Genomic DNA, 15735 nt, shown 5'->3' with positions numbered 1-15735 from the left:
GAGTTTCCAAACCCTACTAATGACTCCAGTGCTCCATTATTAAAACAATGGTTGCAAAGAAACGTTTTTCTAGTACCACATTTAATGTAATTAAGAGACCATTTCCTATGATAAGCTGCAAACAACATCATACACATTTGTTACCGAATGCTGTACTGTATACTTGCCAGACTCCTATTACTATTTAAAAGCATTGGGAAAAGGAGATAAAACATCATGAGTATTCAAACAAAATCCCCTATACTGTAACACCTAATGAGTTTCCAAACCCTCCTAATGAATCCAGTGCTCCATTATTAAAACAGTGGTTGCAAAGAAACGTTCTTCTAGTACCACATTTAATGTAATTAAGAGACCTTTTCCTATGATAAGCGGCAAACAACATCATATACATTTGTTACCGAATGCTGTACTGTATACTTGCCATACTCCTATTACTATTTAAAAGCATTGGGAAAAGGAGATAAAACATCATGAGTATTCAAACCAAATCCCCTATACTGTAAGACCTAATGAGTTTCCAAACCCTCCTAATGAATCCAGTGCTCCATTATTAAAACAATGGTTGCAAAGAAACGTTTTTCTAGTACCACATTTAATGTAATTAAGAGACCTTTTCCTATGATGAGCGGCAAACAACATCATATACATTTGTTACCGAATGCTGTACTGTATACTTGCCATACTCCTATTACTATTTAAAAGCATTGGGAAAAGGAAATAAAAAATCATGAGTATTCAAACCAAATCCCCTATACTGTAAGACCTAATGAGTTTCCAAACCCTCCTAATGAATCCAGTGCTCCATTATTAAAACAATGGTGGCAAAGAAACGTTTTTCTAGTACCACATTTAATGTAATTAAGAGACCTTTTCCTATGATAAGCGGCAAACATCATATACATTTGTTACCGAATGCTGTACTGTATACTTGCCATACTCGTATTACTATTTAAAAGCATTGGGAAAAGGAGATAAAACATCATGAGTATTCAAACCAAATCCCTTATACTGTAAGACCTAATGAGTTTCCAAAACCTCCTAATGAATCCAGTGCTCCATTATTAAAACAATGGTTGCAAAGAAACGTTTTTCTAATACCACATTTAATGTAATTAAGAGACCTTTTCCTATGATAAGCGGCAAACAACATCATATACATTTGTTACCGAATGCTGTACTGTATACTTGCCATACTCCTATTACTATTTAAAAGCATTGGGAAAAGGAAATAAAACATCATGAGTATTCAAACCAAATCCCCTATACTGTAAGACCTAATGAGTTTCCAAACCCTCCTAATGAATCCAGTGCTCCATTATTAAAACAATGGTTGCAAAGAAACGTTTTTCTAGTACCACATTTAATGTAATTAAGAGACCTTTTCCTATGATAAGCGGCAAACAACATCATATACATTTGTTACCGAATGCTGTACTGTATACTTGCCATACTCCTATTACTATTTAAAAGCATTGGGAAAAGTAGATAAAACATCAGGAGTATTCAAACCAAATCCCCTATACTGTAAGACCTAATGAGTTTCCAAACCCTCCTAATGAATCCAGTGCTCCATTATTAAAACAATGGTTGCAAAGAAACGTTTTTCTAGTACCACATTTAATGTAATTAAGAGACCTTTTCCTATGATAAGCGGCAAACAACATCATATACATTTGTTACCGAATGCTGTACTGTATACTTGCCATACTTCTATTACTATTTAAAAGCATTGGGAAAAGGAGATAAAACATCATGAGTATTCAAACCAAATCCCCTATACTGTAAGACCTAATGAGTTTCCAAACCCTCCTAATGAATCCAGTGCTCCATTATTAAAACAATGGTTGCAAAGAAACGTTTTTCTAATACCACATTTAATGTAATTAACAGACCTTTTCCTATGATAAGCGGCAAACAACATCATATACATTTGTTACCGAATGCTGTACTGTATACTTGCCATACTCCTATTACTATTTAAAAGCATTGGGAAAAGGAGATAAAACATCATGAGTATTCAAACCAAATCCCCTATACTGTAAGACCTAATAAGTTTCCAAACCCTCCTAATGAATCCAGTGCTCCATTATCAAAACAATGGTTGCAAAGAAACGTTTTTCTAGTACCACATTTAATGTAATTAAGAGACCTTTTCCTATGATAAGCGGAAAACAACATCATATACATTTGTTACCGAATGCTGTACTGTATACTTGCCATACTCCTATTACTATTTAAAAGCATTGGGAAAAGGAGATAAAACATCATGAGTATTTAAACCAAATCCCCTATACTGCAACACCTAATGAGTTTCCAAACCCTCCTAATGAATCCAGTGCTCCATTATTAAAACAGTTGTTGCAAAGAAACGTTCTTCTAGTACCACATTTAATGTAATTAAGAGACCTTTTCCTATGATAAGCGGCAAACAACATCATATACATTTGTTACCGAATGCTGTACTGTATAATTGCCATACTCCTATTACTATTTAAAAGCATTGGGAAAAGGAGATAAAACATCATGAGTATTCAAACCAAATCCCCTATACTGTAAGACCTAATGAGTTTCCAAACCCTCCTAATGAATCCAGTGCTCCATTATTAAAACAATGGTTGCAAAGAAACGTTTTTCTAGTACCACATTTAATGTAATTAAGAGACCTTTTCCTATGATGAGCGGCAAACAACATCATATACATTTGTTACCGAATGCTGTACTGTATACTTGCCATACTCCTATTACTATTTAAAAGCATTGGGAAAAGGAAATAAAACATCATGAGTATTCAAACCAAATCCCCTATACTGTAAGACCTAATGAGTTTCCAAACCCTCCTAATGAATCCAGTGCTCCATTATTAAAACAATGGTGGCAAAGAAACGTTTTTCTAGTACCACATTTAATGTAATTAAGAGACCTTTTCCTATGATAAGCGGCAAACATCATATACATTTGTTACCGAATGCTGTACTGTATACTTGCCATACTCCTATTACTATTTAAAAGCATTGGGAAAAGGAGATAAAAAATTATGAGTATTCAAACCAAATCCCCTATACTGTAAGACCTAATGAGTTGCCAAACCCTCATAATGAATCCAGTGCTCCATTATCAAAACAATGGTTGTAAAGAAAACGGATTTTGAGCGAAGCGAAAAATCTATTTTTGGGTAAGATAGCCATGTCGTCCTGATGGAAGTTCCTTAAAGGCAGCTTCCTAGGGTATATTACAACTACGGCGATATTCCCAGAGAATTTACCTTTATTTACCCAGAATTCTAACTCCTGGAGCGAGTATCCCTAAAAAAGACTTTAGGGATATCGTAAATATCAGTGGACGTATTCTTGACACGCCTCATAGCAATCTATACCCCGAATAGAGTTAACACTTCGTAGGGGTCAAATGGCAAGAAAACGAAAACGATAAGAAAGGGGGGAGCCGTTCGTAAGGCATCTCTCCTCCCCGTTTTGAAAGCGTGCCCTGCGCCGCTCGCGGCGCCATCTGTATTCCTTGTAGCGATACACGAGGTGCTACAGATACTGTATGTAGGGAGGGGTCCTACAACCCTTTTCACTCTTTTTTTTTTTTTTTTGAAAAGGAACAGGGCGGTTCCATCAGGACGACATGGCTATCTTACCCAAAAATAGATTTTTCGATTCGCTCAAAATCCGTTTTTTGTGCTCAAGCCATGTCGTCCTGATGGAAGTATACCAGAGCAATACTGTATCTGTGGATTCTCAATACGTGCCGTACTCCTCAGGAATGTTTCTTAGTCAACTCGACTGAAAGACCTAAGATGTTACCGTTATACATCTTTTCACTAATCATAAGCCATGAAAGCGCTTCCTGCCCCCTACAGGGAGGAGTCCTACTAGACTCTAGAAACGAACGAAGAGTACATATACCTATGTATGAATTACTCGCCAGCCAGTACAATATAGTGGTCTCACTCTATATGAAGTAAAGCATAGTCTTACGGGACTACAGCATCCAAGGGAAAAATCCCGACCAGCACCCTGGTCGAAGTAAAATTAGACAAAAAGGTTATATCTGCGTAGGATTAAACTTGCTGCCACCACCGTCCTTAGAGAGGGGTGGAGTCCTTTATGCTAAGGAAAGTATAAACCAGTGCAACAAGGCTTTTCATTAAGGAATAGGCTATTATAGATATCCCCGATTAATATACATAGGCTAAATGCTCAATAAATAATATGAAATCAATGTATGTGAAGGAGACGCAAGGTTCCCGAGAACAAGTTTATTGAGTAACAATAAATAGACATGGTCACCATAAATATGTACATATGATAGGTGGATGACCAACAATTTACACAAGTACCGTAGTGCATGGATGAATGGTTATCTGAAAGAAAAAAAAAATATGTCACTTGCCACATACCCAAGTATCAAAGTTAATGTCCATGTTACTACTTTTCTGACATTAGCGTTAGCAAACGCTTGGCACACCTGTCTGTACTTATGCTACCATCACCATAACGCTGGAACAGTCACTGTGGGCTCTCAGAGCCTTCACTACTAGTTATATCAAGGCATATAACTAACCACTCACCCAAGAATCAAAGTCCCGAATGATTCCGCTGTTCCTCGCAGAGTTAAACAGCAGGGTTAACGACGCAACCAACTGCTACCACAGACCTCTTTAGCTGCTCCACTTGCTTAGCATAGTGGCGAAAGAATACCCTGGAAGATTTCCAGCCAGTGTATGAACGAAGGTGTTCAAAATCCATAAAGTTAAAGAAGTTTAAGGATGAAGCAACTTTCCTCGGATCATGACCTGCGGGTGAACTGTCAGGATCCGCTCTGCGAATAAAATATGTAATTTTCGCCCTAAGCTGATTTAAAGATAAATTCGAGCCCGATGTTTCTCCTCTGAATAGTTGGCCCCCATGGAAGTCTGAAGTTCTACGAAGATAGACCTTTAGGCATTCTACGGGACATAGAGATGCATCTTCTTTCAGAGGGCAGATTCTCCAGGGACCCCACCTGTTAGTGGGCAACTCGTTCTTAGCGAGAAACGTAGGGTCCGGAAACAGGTTCAGTTCTCCCCCATCCAGGAACTGAACTCGGCCCTCCTCTCTCGAGAGGGCCACAATCTCACTAACTCTGGCCCCAGAAGCAAGGGCAAAAAGGAAGATCCCTTTTTGAGTCAGGTCCTTCAGTGCACACTCCTCATTATCCAGTAATGAGGCAAAATGAAGGACTTTGTCTAAAGACCATGAAATAGGCTTTGGAGGAGCTGAAGGTCTAAGCATAGCACAGGCCTTCGGGATCTTATTAACCATCTCGTTAGTGAGGTCTACCTGGAAGGCATATAGAATGGGTCTTGTCAGAGCTGACTTACATGTAGAAATTGTGTTAGCCGCCAGCCCCTGTCCGTGGAGGTGAATGAAGAAGGATAGGCAGAACTCCGTAGAGATCTCTTGCGGGTTCTTGTCTTTGACAAAGGCTACCCATTTCTTCCATGCAGATTCGTACTGCCTCCTAGTAGACTTACACTTGTATTCTTCCAGGAAGTCAATGCTATCTTTCGAGATTCCGAACCGTTTCTTCACCGCTAGGGAGAGAAAATCATGAGCCGCAGGGTCCAGGTTTTCTGTAATGAAGCGTAGACAGTCGACTTCTGGACTTGCTGGGACAGAACTGGGTCCGGGAGTGGTAGAAACTTCAGTCGTAGTTCCAGAGCTAGAGGGAACCATACACTGTTCGGCCACTTGTGGGCCACTATTGCTGCTACTCCCTTGAAGGATCTCAGTTTGTTGAGGACCCTCAACATCAGATTGTGAGGGGTAAACAGGTAGATCCTGGACCATCTGTTCCAATCGAGGGACATCGCATCTACTGCTTCCGCCAAGGGGTCCACGTATGGGGACACATATTTCGGCAGCTTCTTGTTGTTCTTCGTCGCGAAGAGGTCTATCTGCAGTTCTGGGACTTGTCTCAAGATGAAGGAGAATGATCCTGCGTCTAGGGACCATTCTGACTCTATCGGTGTAACCCTGGATAGAGCGTCCGCTGTCACATTCCGGACTCCTTGAAGGTGAACTGCTGACAGGTGCCACTTCTTCTTCTCCGCCAGTCGGAATATGGCTAACATTACCTGGTTGAGAGGTGGGGATCTCGATCCCCGCCGATTCAGACATTTCACTACCACCTCGCTGTCCAGTACCAACCTTACATGGATCGAGTGACGTGGGGATACTTTCTTCAGGGTAAGAAGCACTGCCATAGCTTCTAGAAAGTTTATGTGAAAGGTCCCAAATAGCTTGGACAAGGTCCCTTGTACTTTTTTCCGATGGGAGTGACCCCCCCACCCTACCTTTGAGGCGTCTGTGTGGATTGTCACTGACGGGGGGGATGGCTGAAGAGGTAGAGACCTCTTTAGACGACTGGCTTGAGACCACGGTCTGAGAAGAGAACGTAGTCGAAGTGGGACCGGTCTCTTCAAGTCCCTTCGCTCTTTCGATGCAAAGGTTCTCCATACTCCCGCTGCATCTTTTATCTGTGCTCTTAGCACTGGGTCTGTTACTGATGCAAACTGAAGAGAGCCCAAAACCCTCTCTTGTTCGCGTCTTGATATACTCTCGGAACCTAGAAGTCTCCTGACAGACCCCGCTATTTCCTTCCTCTTTGACATCGGGATGGAAAAACGGTGTGACACTAGATCCCAGTGAATTCCCAACCACTGGAACCTCTGAGCTGGAGAAAGACGAGACTTCTTTCTGTTGATCATGAAACCTAGATATTCCAGGAACTGAATCACTTGTAGGGAAGCTTGCAAGCATTCTGCTCTGGATGCTGCCCATACCAACCAATCGTCCAGGTAGGCTACTACTTGGAACCCTTTTAGGCGTAACTGTTTGAGCGCTGCGCTCGCAAGCTTCGTAAAGATCCTTGGGGCTATGTTTAGCCCGAAGGGCATCGCTCTGAAAGCATAAAGTTTTTGTTGTAGCTTGAATCCTAGGTAGGGGGAGAGACGGCGACTTATTGGAACGTGCCAATATGCGTCTGACAAATCGATGGAGACGGTATATGCCCTCTTGGGCAGTAAGGCCCTTATGTGTTGTAACGTTAACATCTTGAACTTGTGGTTCACTATGAACTTGTTGAGTGGTGACAAGTCCAGAATGACTCTGAGTTTCCCCGAGTCTTTCTTGGGAACACAAAACAGCCTCCCTTGAAACTTGATGGACTTTACCCTCCGGATCACCTTTTTCTCCAACAGATCTTGGATGTACTCCTCCAAAACGGGGGTGGAGTGTTGGAAAAATTGAGGGCACTGGGGCGGAGTACTGTACCAACTCCAACCCAGTCCATTTTTGAGAAGGCTGTTAGCCCAGGGATCGAAGGTCCAGCGATCCCGGAAATACTGAAGTCTCCCACCTACCGGCGACACTTCACTTTGACTGCCCTGCAGTCTTGCCTCCCTGGCCGCGACCACCTCTGAATCCTCATCCCCTAGAGGGGCGTCTCGCTGAACCTCTGGCTGCCCCTCAGGGTCTGGCACGAAACGTGGTTGATTGTCCCTCGAACGCGGGATTGAATGCCGGGGAAGCTGATGACATGGCTTGGGGTACCCATTGGAAGGTGGTCGGGGTCTGGGCTACCAGTTGTGGTACCGGAGGCAAAGCTGGCTGCTGCTGCTGCTGTCTCTGTGGTTTGAAAGGCTTGGCTGGACGGGAGGAAAACCTTGATTTCTTCGCCTTTCCTTTCGGCTGAGGGCCCTCATCCGGAGAAGACTTCCTCTTAAGGGACAGGCCCCACTTCAGGAGAAGATTGCGGTTCTCAGTGGCTGCCTTGTCCACCACCTCTTTGACCACGTCCTTGGGAAAGAGATCATTACCCCAGATGCTGGATGAAATGAGCCTCTTGGGTTCATGCCTCACTGTGGCCGAGGCGAACACAAACTCCCTACAGGCCCTCCTTGCTTTAACAAAGCAATAGAGGTCCTAAGTCACCGTGGCCAGATGGATCTTGGCCATTACCATGAACATCTCCGGCATCTTGGGGTCGCTAGCCATCGTCTCCATGTTGGTCTGGAGAGACATCGAGGCTGCCAGGCGCTCCTTTGTGTCCAATTCCCTCCGTAGGAGGAATTCCGACAACTTGGGAAGGTTTTCGCCGAACTGCTGACCTGCAATGTCGGCGTCCAACTTCCTAACCGAGAAAGTGAGGTGCACCTCCTTCCAGTCCTTATTGTCCAGCGGCAATGCCAACGACAGAGGTTTGCATTCCTCCAGAGATGGACACGGCTTGCCAGCTTCAACCGCCTTCAAGACGGCCGCGAACCCCTTTTGCATAAAGGGGAAGGCCCTAGCCGGGGAGGATACAAAGGAGGGGTGCTTCTTACTCAAAGCGGCAACTTTAGAGTTTGAGAACCCCCTCTCCTTCTGAACTAAACTTTATATATATACTTATTCACTTAAACAAATACTTAGGAAAGTAATTTAAACAGCCTTAAACACACAAATTAATATAATTATTAACACCTTACAATTAACAATAAACACGCTGAAGGTGGCAAGCCAAATAGTACATTCGTATGTTAGACCGGTTTATAATTAAATAGAATTCCTGTTGACGAAAGGACCTCATCCAAACGTAGGCGAAGCGAGAAAGTCCTATTCAGTGAATATGTTTAGCTCGTAACCACTCTGTCCTAAAAATATGAACAATATCACTATTAGTGACATGGAAACAGCAAGTCAAATTAAATTTCCCCAGAATTATTCAAAATTAAGCTGCAAAACTTTTACAGGGCTTCGCACAAATAAAATTTAACCAAAGCCATAAACATAAATGCAACCTTGGACACAAATAACCTGGAAATTTTATATGAGTAAATTGACTCAAAAGGACCAAGAATAGTTATTTAATAATTAAGGATTTAGCAAGACCTTTACTTAAATATAAATGAAAGTGCTGGCAATAACAAGGAATCGAACTAAAACCCGCTTCCTTCAGTTGAACCCCATACCTGTTATTGTCCAGAGAGGCATATAAGTGGAAGTGACGACGGCATTCACCACAAGAGCACGTTGCAGACAAAGGAGCCAATTTTTCGACACATCAAGCTAGGACTCCACTTGGGCTCAATCACACATATCGATGCTGAATACATCACAATAACCCTTGGCCATAACTCGAGGACGAGGACTTCAGAACTGTATACGTCTCTACGTGGCACATGGTCGTGGTAAACTAATAGAAGAAGATATCCAGTGGTCCAGTGGGGTTTTTACAACATCCACATATTGTACATATTCCTCACTGTATAATTATTGATGAAGAAACACATCTGCGAAAAACACTTGAAAAACGAAGATTAATAATTTCACAGAAGGCTTAGAGGAGGAGTTGCTGCCATACTGCCGACGGAGAGATGTCTCTGCTTCTGTCTTACAGTACATAACCATATCGGCTTGTATAGTTATAACAAGGTAATAAGGGAACCAATGGAAGTGGGTTAAAATGAAAAACAAGCTAATTCAATACCAACTTAAAACTATCAAACAACCACCTACTCCCTTTGAGTCAAAATACAAAGTTAGTACAAACAAAAATGAAAAGTTACGAATTATATTCGTAACTTTCTGGACATTGCAGGCCAGGGATACAATTTTTTATGTAAATTGTATAAAAATTCAATCAAACTTAATCTAAATATTCAAATATTCTCGTGTTCGCTGCTCACTTAATATCGCAGCCTTCCTGCGAACACGAAGATTATTAGTGTCATTATTTTGTTCAACATCAGGGGTAGGGATACAGTTATCTTCACCCAAATCCTTCACCTCTAGATAAGGAATTAAAGTCGAGATGTGACGTTTTATAATTTCCTTGGTCTTACCCTTTAAAAGGGTCACTCCAGTTACCTCACCATTGCTATTGACTTCTAGTTTCTGGACAATAGCCATAGGATAGCTGCTAGGTTTAGTGTTAAGTTCCTTTAAAAGGACTATGTCCCCTACCTTAATATTATGTTGCTGGGCTGGACGGTACCTATCCTTCTTATCAACTGCTTGTGACAAAAGTGTCCCCAGAAACTCCGAATGATAATTCTCAATCAAATTTTGCCTAACTTTACGAAGTTTCTCAAACTCATCATTGATACGACTAGTTGAACTAACTGGTGCTTGCCAGTCTGGATCATTGGGCATTCCTTGCAGTGAAGGAATTAGGTTTAAAGAAAGAGTATCGTATCCTCTTATCAATTTCTCTGGGGTTATAGGTTCGGGTACATCATTAACATTAGCTTCCCTCAATCCATTTTTGAATGCAATAGGGCGCTTATTAACCAGATGTTTAGTGTGTTCTACAACAAATTCAAACTCTGCAAAAGATAAAACCCAATTCTTAATAGAACCAAAGAGCAGTCTTTTTACCATTTTCACACACGTCTCAACCAAGGAACCGAGTTTACTACAACCCTTAAAGTATTGTTGAAAGGTTAAGGGTTTCACATTGTTCTCCTCAAAGTAAAGCCGAGTCTCATGATCACTGATAAAATCATGAATTATGTTGGCGCCTGCAACAAGCTGAGAGCCTAGGTCACTGACAACAAGCTGTGGTACTCCATAATTAAAACAATGAAGTTGAAAAGATCTTAAAAACTCTTTGACCGAGAGGTCATTACATATCCTGAGATCAATTCCTCGACTCCAAGTACATGCAAAAATAAGTAACCAAACCTTTTGAGATTCAGAGTCTTTTTTAACTGTAAAAGGACCAAGGTAGTCAATAAAAACATTATTGAAGGGAATAGATGGTGGGTCAGATCTGAACTCTCTATAAACATTTTGATTCAACTGGAAAGTTCTGTTGTTGAATCTCCTACAATGAACACAAGTTTTAAGAATTTTCTTAATGGTAGAAAAGTGTTTAGGAACATAAAACGTACGTCTAATGGCAGACAATACAGCATAACATCCAGAGTGGGATAATTTCGAATGAGCATCAAGAACAATTAGTCTAGTTAAAGCACTATCCCTCGGCAACAATATAGGAAATTCATTTTGACCATCCCATGTCTTAAACTTACTTTTCACCCTAATAACGTTATTATTGTCAAGAAAAACATTCAGTTGAGTAACTATCTTAGGTAGGTCTTTAAGTCTAACCTTTTGATCCTGAAAATACGAAAAAACTTCAGGGAAAAACAATTTTTGCTCTGTAGATATAATCTGGGTAAGGGCCTGAGCAAACAGGTTACTATTAGGTGATTTAGGACTGCCTTCTATCCCTATCTTCTGCTTCCATTTCATAACACACCGCAAGACTCTTCGGTGAATCAAAACCAATCTCCTGAAATCAGAAATATCATTAGGGTCTATTAAATGATCATTTCCGGAACTATTTGGCGAATGTTCAGAATTAATTCCCACATATACATTATGATCGATGACAGGAGCCATTTTGTCAACAGTCAGTGGATTAGGAATGACAACAGATAATTCATCTTCAGTCTTAATAAAGTTTGAATCTGGTCCAATAAGAAAATTTGTTTTCATAAGAGACCTATAAGAAAAGGGGCGAGTAGTGCTGTCTGCTGGGTTTTCTTTTCCTGAAACGAAACAAAACTTAACAGGGTACTTTTCACATAGCCTCTGGATTGAATTAAGCCTGTTAGTGGTAAATACACCAAGTCTCTGCATTTTTTCCATCTTGGACACACAAGAATTGAGCCAATGAAGTGAGCATATTGAATCAGTATACAACAGTAATTCAGATATGTTAATTGGCTTCATACACACATCACCTGTAAGGTCTCTGTGTAATTCCATTAAGCTTTCAACACCAAACAAAACTGCATTAAGTTCCAATGACGGAATCGACTTATTCTTCAAATGTGTATTAACCATACGGTTTTTAGCTTGTAGGAAACAACACTGATTTGTCTCAACATGACATATAAAAACTACAACACCATAAAGAGAACGACTGGCATCTGTAAATGCTATTAGTTTGTATTCACCGTCCCTAGGACCAACAAACCTTGGCACTCTTATTATGGGGGAGGAATTTGCCTGCCTACACAAGTTTTTCCATTCACGAACCAAATCATTATTAAGAGGTTTGTCCCAATCAAGATCTTTACAACATTGGAGCCTATGCATGAATAACCTACTCCTGTTCATGAGTGGCAAATTAAACCCAAAAATATCGAACTGTGCAGCTATGGTGGTCAAAACCTCACGTTTAGTACTGGCATCAGCATTAAGATTGATAGGCTTGGTGAAAATTTCATCACTTATCCTATTCCATGTTAAACCAAACAATTTATTCTCTATAGGTGTCTCAATTTTCATATCTTTATCAATTCTACTCTGCAAGGAAATATCATTAGTTATTAACTGCTGCACTGAAAATTTAAAGGACTCGAACACCTTAGGTAAAACCGAATAAGCCCACTGAAGGGTATCAAGATTGTCACAAGAATAGGCTCCGTTGTCCATGTATGTTAATGAATAGATCAACTTCTTACATTCTTTTAATTTGTCATCATCTTTATCAGAGTTAATAATCAATATATAAAAAAGTGATATCATAAGGAGAAAAGGACTGCAACGTAAACCAAAACTTAGTCTGACATTGCGAAATGCAACCAGGGTATAATCATCTTTCCTAACATTACGAAACCAGTAAAATAGAAGTTTTGCCTGATCGTTCTCGCTCAAAGTCAACATATTGAATGCCTTTTTCAAATCAAATGTCAATAATTTCTCGTCGAACCGAAGATGAATGAAAGCTGACAACATTTTCTGGTTCAGATTAGGGCCCGGGAACATACACTGGTTATGGGACAAATTCAGACCTTTATTACGTTCATTTTCATTCAAATTCGAGAGATAAACTATCCTACATTTCGTAGTCTCACGTTGAGGATTGAAAACAGCCATGTGGGGAAGAAAAGAATAATTTGGGTGTTCTAATTTAAATTGTTCAAGATTATCTACAGGTTCAATAATACCTTCGGCTAACTGATCTCTGAAAGTCTGATCCATCAATAGCAAATTACCTTTATCTTTCTTGTGCTTCTTTAATGTAGACTTTAAAATTAATTTAGCTAACCTCTCATTCTTAGAGAGTAAATGAGATAGTTTACCATTCCACAACAAAGGAACCCTAATCCTGCCATCTGTTTCCCTGAAAAGATTTTTTAGCGTGAAATCAATTAACTTCCTATTCAGATCAGTTGTCTGCTCATCACATTCAGGCTGATCATAATTAAGATGATTACGGCATTCTGCCTCAAGTATATGGTTAGTGGCCTCTCTTAACTTTTCCTCTATGACCTTGCCTTTAGTGTTCAATACATTAAAGTTACAACTAGTAGCAATATTACCAAAATCAAGGTCTTTAATTTCCTCACTAAATGAGGGACTAAAATAATCACAACCCAATAAAAAAGAATGTGTGCATATACTTACAGAGGAGTCCACAACAGGGAAAGATAACAATGGCTCACTGGAATCAGTGTTCATGCAATAGAAATTACTATCGCGAGTCTGCAAATAATCCACATTATTGATCAATCTGTCAAGATTTCCTGTTAGCATAATGCCATGTAACGTATCTATATATACAGAGGGGTCATTATTGCCAAATACAACGTCTTTTCCCAACAAACAATGAGAAGAATCTGAACCTAACAAGACATCAATGTCACTAATTTCACTAGATTTTGAGTCTAGGAAGGAATCAGCAAAGGAATAACCTCTATCTTTAAAGGCTTTAATAACCTTCCCTAAACCAGGTAAGGACAACTTTATATTTATCGAGGGCACAACCATAGCAAAAATCTCAACTACACCAGTGGTTAAAGTAATAGGCAACTGTACTATTCTAGTTTTATAGACCTTGGGACCATTAAAACCATTAACTGTCGAGTCAACATCATTGCATATAACTTTAAATTTACCAAAATTGGCTAGTCTCTCCGATACAAAAGTGCTTTGTGAACCGGTATCCTTGAGCCCTCTGAATAATCTCCATTGACCTGAAACTTGGAAAGTAAAAGTTGGAAGTGCAGATCTACTACTACAATTAGGCAGTATGGCTACTCCACTATTCGTCGCTGTTTTAACTGTAGCAGAACTAGACGGCTCATTTTTACTTTGGGTGGAGCTTGTCTTTATGCATAAAAAGGAGAAATGCCAACCGCCACAATGATAACACTTTTTGCGAAACCTGAAAGAACATTTAGTAGTCGGGTGCATAAAACTTCCACATTTTACACAGCCCTTGCACTCTGACAATTTCGATACTTTCTCCTGTGCAGTAGGGAAATTTGGACATTTGGAAATAAAGTGATTAATATCCTTTGAATCTACCTTTTGGCACAAGTTGCAACTTTTTGATGCATTGTTAATATTAGAGTCGACTTTGATAGCCAAACTAGTCGAAGTATCCTGCAGATTCTTCCCTTGAAAATTTCCAGAAATAGCGGGACCTTTAAACTTTGAAATTTTCCTAGCATTCTCATACCTTTCAGTGGCAGTAAAGAAGTTATCCTTAATATCCTTACAGCTTGGACGAGTTTGATTGGTAATCTGAACCAACTCTTTCTTAAATTGTTCATTAAGGCCTGACCATGCAAAATACTGTATAAAATCATCTGCCGTTATTTCTAGTGTACTAACAGACTGCAATATAGTCCTGAATTTTGAAATATATGAATATGGATCATCTGAAAGCCCTAACTTAAGTTCTGTCAACTGCCTGATCGTGTTTACCTTACGAGTGCTTTCCGAAGCAAATGCTGCCTTCAAAAGCTCTACTGCATCATTAAAGGTTTGCTTGTCCGCCTCTAAAGAATCCAACAATAATTTAGCACGACCGTCTACTTGCTGCTTGAGCAACAACAAAAGATCGCGATCTGGGTATGTAAAGGAACTAGTGGTACTTAGGAATTCCTTAAGAAATGACGTGAAGTCCTCGTTTTCTTTACTGGTAAACCTGGGTAAAGGAGCAGTTGGCTGCTTTAACAAAGAACGAGCATTATCAATGCTAACATTAGAATGATTAGAGAGAGAAGCAGGCAGCAAAGACAAGCAAATCTGGATTCTATCCTGGTATTCCTGACATATGTCACTCTCTGTATCTAAGGCCGCCTCTGTTACCCCGTCATCTGAAAACTTCAATTCAAAAACATTTTGGTCCAATTCCAATAAACTCTTCTGGTAGTTAAGCAGAAGACCCCTTTCGGTCGTTTGCAAGGCTGGATCTAAACCCCCGTAATTATCACGTTTATCATAACAAACAGTAACTTTTTTACGAACCGTTTTGCGCCTGGAAATTACAGCTCTTAAATCTGACATTTTAATCTAGCTGAATAAAATTACCTAAACAAAAGCAAAAACAGATCGTGTAAATCTATATATAAAACTAATTGAACGCGAATTAGTAACTTTAAATGGAGCTAAACAAACAAACTGCTACATTCAATAAACACTGGATTAAACACGTGCTAAATATAAGTACGCCAAAAATACTTTATACATGAAAACAAAAAGTACTAAATTATTATAGACACGTAAGAAATAGAATGTCACCGAAAACAAGCACGTTACAATATGCTAATTACCTCACCGCATAAGACACGATATTTCGCGATCTATTTATATTAGCGTTTAAATTAACAACAACTAAAGTAAAATTACTGGACCACTGGAAACCCCCGCAACGAGCTATACCTGACCGTCAACACTT

General features: G+C 39.9%; 1 protein-coding gene across 2 annotated transcripts; it reads right to left on the bottom strand.

The window, feature by feature from the left end:
• Positions 1-8415: 8415 nt before the first annotated feature.
• LOC137648591 (uncharacterized) lies at positions 8416-15426 on the bottom strand. Of its 2 annotated transcripts, none has more exons than XR_011045661.1 (2): positions 9002-9654; positions 8416-8683 (listed from the first exon to the last, which is right to left on the bottom strand). XR_011045661.1 is itself a non-coding variant. In XM_068381499.1 (2 exons), the coding sequence occupies exons 1-2, from the start codon at positions 15342-15344 to the stop codon at positions 8663-8665; spliced, it is 4221 nt and encodes a 1406-aa protein (XP_068237600.1). In that variant the 5' UTR covers positions 15345-15426; the 3' UTR covers positions 8416-8662. The 2 variants fall into 2 exon arrangements, 1 of the variants encoding a protein (XP_068237600.1); XM_068381499.1 differs by lacking the exon at positions 9002-9654 and adding an exon at positions 11145-15426.
• Positions 15427-15735: the final 309 nt, after the last annotated feature.

This window comes from Palaemon carinicauda, chromosome 10 (genome assembly GCF_036898095.1).
Source record: "Palaemon carinicauda isolate YSFRI2023 chromosome 10, ASM3689809v2, whole genome shotgun sequence".
Classification (NCBI taxonomy): Eukaryota; Metazoa; Arthropoda; class Malacostraca; order Decapoda; family Palaemonidae; genus Palaemon; species Palaemon carinicauda.
Note: the sequence above shows the minus strand (reverse complement) of the source record. Positions and strands in the feature narration are given on the sequence as shown.

What these genes read in the sequence shown, in the direction of transcription:
- LOC137648591 (XM_068381499.1), bottom strand. Translation starts at nt 15,344, where the DNA reads ATGTCAGATTTAAGAGCTGTAATTTCCAGGCGCAAAACGGTTCGTAAA. An exon ending in CGTATTTTCAGGATCAAAAG is followed by an intron (nt 8,684 to 11,144) that starts GTTAGACTTAAA and finishes TCATATTTTTAG; the next exon opens with GACAGAGTGGTTACGAGCTA.